The 11,515-nt window shown below is 49.3% G+C and overlaps 2 protein-coding genes across 2 annotated transcripts; both read left to right on the top strand.

Moving 5' to 3' along the window:
* H257_02255 (hypothetical protein) lies at positions 1–2,766 on the top strand. The gene has a single exon (XM_009825807.1). The coding sequence runs from the start codon at positions 6–8 to the stop codon at positions 2,685–2,687; it is 2,682 nt and encodes an 893-aa protein (XP_009824109.1). The 5' UTR covers positions 1–5; the 3' UTR covers positions 2,688–2,766.
* A 4,322-nt stretch (positions 2,767–7,088) lies between these two features.
* H257_02254 (hypothetical protein) lies at positions 7,089–10,605 on the top strand (the record flags this gene model as incomplete). The annotated part of the gene is made up of 3 exons (XM_009825806.1): positions 7,089–8,866; positions 9,452–9,884; positions 10,042–10,605. The coding sequence occupies 3 exons, from the start codon at positions 7,089–7,091 to the stop codon at positions 10,603–10,605; spliced, it is 2,775 nt and encodes a 924-aa protein (XP_009824108.1).
* Positions 10,606–11,515: the final 910 nt, after the last annotated feature.

The following is an 11,515-nucleotide window of genomic DNA, read 5'->3' as shown; positions in this document are numbered from 1 at the left end:
CAGCAATGGTATCAAAGGCATTCCAAGTAGCGGCAACCGTGCTGGCGTTGGCGGTGGACATCGTGTCAGGGCAAACGTGTTCGGAATTTCGCAACGTAGACTTCGACGGGTATGACATCTCGACCACGAACCGAGCGAATCCGACCGAGTGCTGCGCTGACTGCGAAATCACGCCCAATTGCAAGCTGTACAACTGGTTTGACGGAGTGTGCTACCTCAAGTCCGCCCAGGGCTCGTCCATTCTACTCCCAGGGGCCGTGTCCGGCATCCTTGGCATGGTCTCTGCCCCCACTACATCCAAACCAATCCACTCGACGTGTTCGATTCTTCCCGATGTCGACTTGGATGGTGGAGATATTGGGGCCACGTATCAATCCGATCCCGCCAACTGTTGCGCAGACTGCAAAAGCACGCTAGGATGCAAAGCATACAACTGGTTTGATGGGGTATGTTACCTCAAAAATGCCCGAGGTAACTCCTACCCGTTGCCCGGGGCGGTCTCAGGACTCATCGCGACAGCTCAGCCAACGACTCTCCCCCCTCCTCCCGCCTCTACCCCTAAACCTACTCCCACGCCTACTACAGTCCCAATTCCTGTGCCCACTCCCAAGCCTACTCCTGCCCCTACGCCTGTACCTACCCCGAACCCTACACCTAAACTCACCCCAGTCCCTACTCCTGCACCTGCGCCCAAACCTACACTGGTGCCTACCCCAGTCCCAACTCCTGCACCTACATCCAAACCCACACCTGTGCCTACATCAGCCCCTTCCCCTGCACCTACACCCAAACCTACACTGGTGCCTACCCCAGTCCCAACTCCTGCACCTACATCCAAACCCATACCTGTGCCTACCCCAGTCCCTACTCCTGTGCCTACACCCAAACCTACTCCTGTGCCTACCCCAGTTCCTACTCCTCCACCTACCCCAAAACCCACACGTGTGCCTACCCCAGTCCCTTCTCCTGCACCTATACCCAAACCTACACCCAAACCTACCCCAGTCCCAACTCCTGCACCTACATCCAAACCCACACCTGTGCCTACCCCAGTCCCTTCTCCTGCACCTACACCCAAACCTACGCCCAAACCTACACCCAAACCTACACTGGTGCCTACCCCAGTTCCTACTCCTCCACCTACCCCAAAACCCACACCTCTGCCTACCCCAGTCCCTACTCCTGCACCTACCCCCAAACTTACTCCTGCATCTACCAAGCCCACTCCTGTGCCTACACTAGCCCCAACGCCTGCACCCACAACCACAATCGTCCCTTCCTGTCCCCGTATTCGAAAGTCCTGGGATGCACTCACCGCTGCCGAAAAAGAAACGTTCGTGTCCGCGATAGAGATCGCCATGGATCGTGGACTGTACCAAAAGTTTGTCCTCATTCACCAAGAGCAAATGGGCAACCGCGAGGCGCACGGCACGTGCGTGTTTCTGTTTTGGCATCGCAAGTTCCTCCTCGGGTTTGAAAACATGCTGCGCAGTCTCGGGGACCAATACAAGTGCCTCACCCTTCCGTACTGGGACTACGTCCAAAACTACGCGACCATGCAAAACACTCCCCAAGCCCAGCGATGTACCTCGATTGAAACCTGCTCCCCCATCGCGACCGGATTGGGGGGCTCCACCCGCGGGTCAGTTTTCCGGGGGTCGATTTTTGGCTACACATTCCCGAGCAACCGCTGCGTCAACCAACGTCCTGTGAACCACATGTGCACTACCCCTGGCTCTGCTTCTTGTCCGAAATGCACCCCTCGCGGCAACTGGGCTAACACTGCCATGATTTCAGACATGGGGATTGCCAACGTTCGCCAAAGCGTGCTAGGGGGCTCCAACATCCTAACCGTTTCGGACAACATTGAAAACTCGCCCCACAACATGATTCATGCCACTTTGAACGGTCCGATGGCCAACGCCCAGATGTCCCCCGTGGACCCCATCTTTTTCATGCACCACAACACGATCGACTTGCTGCATACCATCTACTACCACTGCAAAGTCGAGTCGCTCAACTTGAGCGACTTGCAGCAGCAAAACGACCTCCGGTCGTTCCAGGGATGCTCCACCAGCAACGGTGAAACCGTCGGGCCGACGTCCTCGCTTCGCATGCGACTGGTCGTTTCGGGCCAAACGATTGAAGTGGCCAACGACCCGCTCATTGGGTCGTTCTTCAAGGACTTGCCCACGCAGTACTACAAACTCACGGACGCCCGTCAATTGGGCTACTCGTTTGATATTAAGGGACTGCTGGGGGACATGTACACCACATGCGGAAGCAGTAGTAGCTCCACCGGTGGCATCGAGAGCGTTCAAGAAGTGAGCCATGCCAACGTGACCATTGACCACGTTGTCGAGCCAGTCGTGCTGGCAGAAAACCAAAACGTGCTGGCGTTCGAAGACGCCGTCCTCGCCCAAGCCGACAGCCAAGGACTGACCACGGACGAAGCGTACTTGGAGGTGCAAAAGATGAACTTGTTGCTGCAGGAGAATTGCATGCCGGGCTCCGTCGCGGACTTTACGCCAGAGTTCAAAGCCGAGTGGCACATCACAGGATCGTCCAAGTCGTTTGCCCTTTTGCAGGACATCAAAAGTGGGACCAATCCCGTCCGCATCGAGCACTGGCAAGACATCCTCTCCAAGTTCTACAACTGCCGCGGTGACGTCAAGGAAGTTGTTTAGAAACTTACTACTAAAATGTACTGGTACACTAGTAATACCCCCGCATCATTACTACTACTAGTACACCATTTTGCAGTAAAGTTGGACGAATGCCCGATGTATTTGGCCGTGCACCCGATATATTTGGTGGTGTGCCCGATATAATTAGCCATGTGCCCGTTTAATTTGGTCCGCCGAGGTCGTGTGCCCGATATATTTGGCGATGTGCCCGATATAATTAGCCGTGTGCCCAAGTAATTGGACATCTGCCCGATGAATTGTGTCGTGTTCCCGATGAAAATAGAATAACTCAAATTAAAAATTGAACTCAATTAAAAAATGCAGTCGAAATGATACACATAACATCCTCGTTTTGGCATCACATGCCAACTTCCAAGTCGTCCATGGCCTCCGCGCGTCCGTAAAAGTATTCGAGGCGTAGCGCGTATCGATTCAAACGGATAGCATCGACCGACCCCTATTCAAACTTTTAAGAAATGCAATAATGCTGCGAAACTTATCCTCGATAACCTGTTCACCAATTCGCTCGAGATATTGTATTCGGAATTCATCGCGAGTCAAACCATTCGGTGGTGGGCCCATGAACGCGGCTAGTCGCTCACGCCGGAGTGTCTTGATTTGGGCTTTCATCGACGACCACAAATTCTCGATCGGATTCAACATTAATTTCGAGCAGTACTTTTCTTTATCCCGTTGGCGAACGCCACGGTTTTCCAGTCGTCGTCGTTTCTGAACGCTGCGACGACTCGTAGCTTTGCGGAAAGAGGTATGCGTTTGTAGGAGCCTCGTGGCTACCGAGGGGGTTATCTAGTACTTCAATTGGCACTACATGTATTACCGGAGTTCGCGGGGGTGCAACGACGTCCATGCTGTGCGTAACTTGGCGATTTGAATAATGAGCATTCAGAATGCTGGAGGAAAGCGCGCGTATTATGAACTTAAACTATACTTTACTCAAGTATAGTTTTCGAATTCTAGGCCTTCGCGCGTTTTCCTCCGAACTTCAACCACATGATGTTTCCACTGAAACTGATTTGCACTCCATGGAATATAATTATTTGAGTTATTCTATTTTCATCGGGCACCCGACACAATTCATCGGGCAGATGGCCAATTACTTGGGCACACGGCTAATTATATCGGGCACACCGCGAAATATATCGGGCACACGACCTCGGCGGGCCAAATTAAACGGGCACATGGCTAATTATATCGGGCACACCACCAAATATATCGGGTGCACGGCCAAATACATCGGGCATTCGTCCAACTTAACTGCAAAAAGGTGTAGTTACTACGAAGTACTGTACTGCAAGCTCAGTACAATACTGGTACTCCCGTAGTAACAGTTAAAACGCCGTGACGCCCTTGGTGTGGTGCCTGGGGGGTTCCCTACCGGTTACAGTATAATTTCTGGAGCTAAACATGTAGCATCACAGTGCTTTACAGTTAATGGAGACATGAATCTCAGGAAGGAATTTGCACAGCGAGACTAGCTGACTTCGTGTAATTTCTGGAAAATGGTTCAATTAAAAAAATGACAAGGTGTTACAGGGAGATGCAGGAAATGAACGAAAACTCGCGATTATCTCGCATGTCAACTAAGTCTGTCCTTCATGCAGCATGCTAACGTTACTTCAAAGTGTTGATTTCATACGTGAGAACACGAGGATGTTGGGATGCAAGTACATCGGTGGTGTATACCGGTTTACCAGATCTCCTCCGACACCTTGTATTAGAACGGTATTTTATCCGAGTCTCAATGTATGTTGTAATATATCAACTTTTTATATAGAAATTTGTGTTGAATTATTTTACATGGTTTTGAACGTTACATGTGGAAATGCATGATCTTTTTAAAATTGACTTGTATACTTGCTGTGCTCGCACATGTGCGCATGTGCAGAAAGTCCAAGCGCAGGTGGTCAAATTCTCGGGAGTGACGCATGAAGGTGAGCTGAAACTGGGAGATCATGTACTCCACATGTGTAGGAAGGTAGTGCATGCAATCATTCTTACCAACGTGAAGTACAGTGGACGAAAACGACGACGGTGGAGGACGAATTTGTAGTTTTTCGGGCACATGCGTGCACATGCGCATGAGATGCCGCTATCTATAGTTAGCTGCCACGGTGCAGGTTGTGATGTGCACATGTGCCGTGTAATAGTCTACAAGTTGGTATGCGTCCCATCCCTCGTCGTCATTCCTAGCCTATGTATTCACCCACAAAAGTTCCGCATTTTGCTCATGCGCGCATGCTTCGAGTGTCGAATTTTTTGTGCACATGTGCATATGCGGCGATGAAATGTTTTCTTTCTAATATAGAACGGGTAGCGATTGGATAGTAAATTTCTATAAATATATAGGTAAATATATGATCAGGAATTAAGTTTCACATCCTATCCGACAGGTGGTGAAGCAAATACCCGGTTTAACCCTTCAAGTAGCGCAGAATCATCAGTTCGTCAAACGAGCGATTTGGGAAGGTGACGAAAGGAGTCAGCAATTCTGTGAACATCACGGCAATGTCCGTTTACATGTTAACGGTAGTGGGTGGATCGCAATGTCAAATAAAGGGAAATACTAGTATTATAGTATTGCACACACATACTAGTAGACGTTACTAGTACCACGCCACTCACTTTACAGCGTGGTGCAATCAAAGCGCCACATGACTTACAGTAGTATATATACTTGAAGTATTAATAGTATTAATAGTAAGCTTACTAGTAGTATTAGTAATACTACCTGGTGTAACTTCATAAAAAATTCTCCCTTGTTGCAGAACAGAGTCGACGCGGTCAACCCACTTTGGCCAGCTATTCCCTCACTGCAACAGTAGTACAGTACTGTTGGTACGTAATCATTTGGGCCTCCTGGCATACAAAACCCAAGTCATTTCTGACACATAGTCAAATCAAGTGTAAATTCAAAACAACTCATTTCAGCTTTACCCCGGGAATACAGTAGCATTGGATGTAAGCTCAAGGGGTCCAGGGGTTCCGGGGTTAAAAGGGCTCTTGATTACATTTCAACAATACTACTGTTGCAGTGAGGGAATTGTTCCTCGTTTGACACCTTATGTTCACGAAACTAGTCAACAAATGTGGTTAAGCTTAGAAGGGCTAGCATACAGTAGTACCGCACACTGAAGCTTCATACTGACGCCGTGAAGATTACATTGATGTTTGTTTCCACCTGCGACTTCACGAGTTCTTTTTCAAGTGAATTAATCGGACGTTTCCCATCGCCCTCTCACTTCATAGTTCGTGTGGAAGGGCGACCCTTGACATCGGGTAGAGGTCGCACGAGGTTTGGGGTTCACTGGGTGCTAACCGCAGTGACGCGTTATGTACAGGGAACGATGGTTATTTTGGACACAGTTGTACAGTACACAACATAATTTTATTGTTCTCACTACAGAAAGATTCATGTGGAATAATTTCGGGTCAAAACAATATTGGGACTGTATTAATGGTGGAATTGCTCCTGACAATGGGATCACCGCTGCTCTGGTTGTTCGCGACTTCATTCGGTACTCCTCATATGAGATCGCGATTTGGAAGGCAGATTGATGATAGAATCGTCCTTGGGTTCGTTTGCGGCACTGGCTTAACATTCTTTAGCGCTGTTCTCTGCATTCTTGCACCTATGTATGTATCGTGCAGTGTTCTAGGGGAACTCCAAATTTTACCAACTTTTCACCGCCGAAATCTCGACACGCGACAAGCAGCAACTATACTAACGTTAGTACGACTAAGCTAGCTTAACGCCACTACAGGAATGCACTTAACTTTGTCGGAAGGCACCTCTTAGTACTTCCAGGTACAGGAGTACCGTACATGTTGTCGCATTTGAGTGACAGTTTTATCTGATGTACAGTTTGCACATCACAGTCGAACTTGAATTTATACCCTACCTACCCCACTCTGCGTTCAAAATAGTTCTTCTGGGTCTTTACTGTTAACCACAACCCAGTTGGTGATGATTGCAAATTGCGATACAGTAACACTATTGTACGGTACAAGTAACGCTGATGTTGGTGGCGGCGTCACCACGGTACCTGTGTAGGTTTTATTGATGTTTTAATGAAAGTGCCTCGGACAATATGTACTACACGACATAACGTTAACTATGAATTATACCATATCCATGTTTGCCTAGCATTGGATTGTGGGCCAACTATTTTGACGAATAGCATTCGTTTCGTCCAGTTTGGTTGATTTGGGAGTTTATCTGACCACACATCAATTGGACTGGATCTCTCTGACATTGCACATAGTATCATCACATAACACTACCTTTCGCTTTATGCTCATTTGAACCAGTTTTATGTTGTGTGTGCCAACGAACGTTGTGGCATTCGTTTTTGTCACTTTTCAATTTGCGCGACCAGCAAAATGGTATCCACACGAGCTATGCTTCGTATCCTCTTCGTCGTGGCCGTCACGACGACATCCGCCCAAGCCAACACGTGCTCGGCGATCCCCAACGTCGACTTCGAAGGCAACGACATCTCCACCACTGACCGAGCCAACCCCGGCAAGTGCTGCGGCGACTGCCAGGCCACACCTGGCTGCACCGCGTTCAACTGGTACGATGGTGTGTGCTTCTTGAAGTCAGCCCAAGGCGCATCGTTGTCGCTGCCTGGTGGGGTTTCTGGCGTCGTGCTCAAAGCGACCCCCGCGCCAACCACCACTCCCGCCAAGACTACGCCTACCCCCAAACCTACCCCCAAACCTAGCCCCAAACCTAGCCCCAAACCTACGTGCAAGCGCATCCGCAAGTCCTGGGAAGCCCTTACCGCCGCCGAGAAGAACACGTACATTTCCGCGATCGAACTCGCCATGGACCGCGGGCTGTACCATAAGTTTGTCGAGATCCACAAGGAGACGATGAGCACTACCGAGGCGCACAACTCGTGCGTGTTTCTTTTCTGGCATCGCAAGCTCTTGCTGGCGTACGAAAACATGCTACGCAGTCTCGGGAATCGGTACAAGTGCCTCACCCTTCCGTACTGGGACTACGTTCAAAACTACGCGACCATGCAAAACACACCTCGGGCGAAGCGCTGTCGCTCGATCGAGGAATGCTCGCCCGTGCTCGGCGACATTGGCGGCTCCACGGTCGGCAAGAGGTCAACCAAAAACTTGTTTGGGTACTCGTACCCTGCTCTGACATGTGTGACCAACCGCCCGGCCAACCATCTGTGCACGGTCGCCGGGGCTAGTAGCAGCACGTGCGACCACTGCATCCCCCGCGGTAACTGGGCGTCAATTCCAATGATCACCGACATGTCGATTGATTCCGTGCGCGGGCAGCTGCTGGCCCCTGAGGTGGCCGGCAGCATTAGGTTGTTGTCACAGGCCATCGAATCGTCTCCCCACGCGAGCATCCACATCACACTGAGCGGCCCGCAGAACAACGTGGCTGTTTCGCCCATGGATCCAGTGTTTTTCATCCATCATAACACGCTGGACTTGCTGCATACTATCTACTACCACTGCAAGGTCGAGCCACTGGGGTTGTCCAAGGCTGAGAAGATGACTGACACGCGGTCGTTCCAAGGCTGCACCACCGGCAACGGCCACAACTTGGGCCCCACGTCGCCCATCATGATGAAGTTGGAGGGTCCGGCTGGGGTAGTGAACATTGAAAATGATCCGCTCGTGGGCGAGTTCTTTCGAGATCTCCCGAACCAATACTACCAGTTTGCAGACGTCCGCAGCCTCGGGTATTCGTATGAGCTCAAGGGCCTGCTCGGGGATTTGTACTCCAAGTGCGATGGCACGATGGCGGTCTCGAGACTCGAGTCCTTTTCGGAGAACGTCACGAGCCCCTTTGACGTTGAGCACGAGGTGCAACCCGTGGTGCTCGAAGAGAACCTGAACGCGCTGTCATTCCAAGATGCCGTACTCGCCCAAGCGAAAAAGCAAGGAATGACCATAGACCAAGGGTTCCACGAGCTGCGCAAGATGACCGTCATGCTCCAGCAGAACTGCCTCACGGGCGACGTCACCGACTTCACCGACGACCAAAAAGCCACGTTTCACGTTACGATGTCGCCGTCGTTTGCGATTTTGACCAACATTCGCAACGGCCAAGACCCGATTCGAATCGAACGGTGGACCGAACTCCTCTTCAAGTACTACGGGTGCCACGGCGATGTGAAGGAACAGTAACTATTACGTCACTGTAACGTTAATGGTGGTGCCCTTGTACGAACGTTTTGAGCCGTTTTACGAACTCTTTTGTCCGGAAACGAACTACTACAGGATTAAGAAAATTTAGGTGCGTCTATAATTTCTGGACACACTGTAGTATAATAATAGAATTCGTAAGTGGTCAATACTGGAGTCATAGAATTCGTAAGTGGTCAATACTGGAGTCATAGAATTCGTAAGTGGTCAATACTCGAGTCATGTAGAGTTTTTCTGCAAACTGTCCTGTGTTGCCCACAAGTACAGTCCGGAACAAAACTATAGACGCTGAGTTTGTCATAAATTTGAAGTTTTATTCAAAACCATCAAAGGCAAAAACCTTTAAACGGTGATTCCAGGCACCTCTACAGAAGGATTTTGCTCAAGTATTTGTGGATCCCGAAAAAAATCAAATTTTCGAAATTTCGGGTGTAACAAAACTATAGACGCACTATTTTGATTCGACCAATAAATGACATTTATAAGCCAATCAAAGTTCTTTAAAGTAATCCAAGTGCTTACGAGTATTGCGTGTGTCACAATAATGTCTTCAATGTACTCAGACCACCATTTGAGCATGCCACGCGGCATGCTCGCTCAAACATCACCGAGGAAGAAAAAGGCCAAATCAAAGCATTTCTGGGGCTGAAGAAGTCGTTGCGATGGATTGCAAATGCCATCGGACAAAGCGACAAACTCGTGCGGAGATATGTTGGTCAACTCCGACAGCCAACGACGCCCAATAGACCCGGAACACGCATCAAGCTGACCAAACGTGAGATCCGACGTGTATTTCGGCTCGCTACGCGCAAGGGAATGCCATCTAGACAGATCTCGGCTGTTCTAAGTGGTAAAGTAAAGCATACCACCGTGCTACGTGTACTTCAAAAGTCAATATTCACTAAGTATATAAAACGCCGGTCCGGACCCCGCCTCACCCCTCAACACAAAAGAGACCGCATAGAATTCGCCGCCCGGTACCTCAACCAGCTCGACGTAATGAAGACTACGATGTTCACAGATGAAAAAGGTTCAACTTGGACGGAACCGATGGCTGCTAGTATTATTGGCATGATTTGCGAGAAGATGTCGAAACGTACTCTAAGCGGGTGCCTCAGTGATGGTGTGGGGTGGAATTAGTTTCCACAACAAGGGCGAACTTGCGTTCTTAGAGGGCCGTCAAGACTCTGTCAAGTACCAAGACACCCTTCGGGGATATCTCTTGCCAAAAATGCGTGCTCTGCGTGGGTTGACGCCAAATGGGGAAGCGATTTTCCAGCAAGACAACGCCAGTATTCATCGATCACGGTCGACAATGGCCTGGTTGGAAGGAATGCCGTGGACAACGATGACTTGGCCTGCTAAGAGCCCTGATTTGAACCCGATCGAGAATGTGTGGGGCGTTCTAGCGCGCAAAGTTTATGCCCATGGACGACAATTTGACACCAAGGCCCAATTGAAGGCCCAGATCCTCCAATCATGGGAGGAAATTGATCAAAAGTACCTATCGCACTTGGTAGATGGTATGCCAACTAGAATGGCCCAAGCTATCCTTCGTCGTGGACAATGTATCGATAAAGTCGGGTGTTTGAGGTTTCCCTCTTTACTTGTGTCCCCGTGTGTGTGGCTTACGTGTGTGGCTCCGTGTGTGGCTCCGTGTCCGTCGACCCCCGATTTTCGTTCAAGAGCCGTCATCGCCGATTCTGGTACGTATTAAGTTTCAGAGGTTTTGTTTACTTCCACCCATATCGAACTCTGGAGGTATTTTGTGTGATTGGATTAAACAGGTTCAATAAAATTACAGGAGTACTCGTGCGTGATCAAATCATAGAGATATTAATTTCCAGGATTAGGAAATATGGAACCAACAAAACCGCCCGATGAAAAGAGGCGAAAAATTACCCAAACCAACTCGAACCAAGTAATATTGACAAATATGATTACACTCAGTACTAGTTGTACTTATCAAGGAATTTGTATTAGGAGTTAACTACCCCCGAGCAAGTGACTGAATCGAAGAGAGAGATTCCTGCTTCGTCATGGCAATCCAACTCCATCCAAGTAATGCTAACTATTGACAAATATCATTACGTTCGGTATAATTAACGACGACTTTAAATAGGCTTCTATTGTATCTGTCACCGGCGTGACTGTAACAGAACTAAAGACAGCGATGGTTGCAACAACACTTGATGCATCCCTGACTCGTGACGAGGAGAAGGCTCGCCGCCGCAAGGAATCAAATCGGCTTCGCATGGCTGCTCACCGCGCACAGAAATGGTCAACTGAATCTGCTGATGATCGGCGACAGCGACTAAGCACTCAAAGTGCTGTGCAAGCAGCGATTCGAAGCAAGGAATCTCCAAAAGAGCATACGATTCGCCTAGAGAAGCTGAAGGCAAAGCGCGCAAAGGAATCTACGGAAGAGCACGCAAGGCGCCTGCACAACCTCAAGACGCAAAGAGATATCGAAGATCCTCAAAAACATGCCATGCGTCTGCAGAGATTAAAAGCAAATCGAGCGATGCAAACCCCAGAAGAACATTCTAGGCGACTTCAAAACCTCAAGGCAAAGAGATTTACGGAATCCCCAGAGCAACATCGAGCTCGATTGGACAGTCTTCAAG

This window comes from Aphanomyces astaci (assembly GCF_000520075.1).
Source record: "Aphanomyces astaci strain APO3 unplaced genomic scaffold supercont1.4, whole genome shotgun sequence".
Classification (NCBI taxonomy): domain Eukaryota; phylum Oomycota; class Saprolegniomycetes; order Saprolegniales; family Verrucalvaceae; genus Aphanomyces; species Aphanomyces astaci.
This window is presented reverse-complemented; position numbering and strand designations above follow the sequence as displayed.

Excerpts from the sequence above, each read along its gene's own strand:
- H257_02255 (XM_009825807.1), top strand. The coding sequence starts at position 6 with ATGGTATCAAAGGCATTCCAAGTAGCGGCAACCGTGCTGGCGTTGGCG.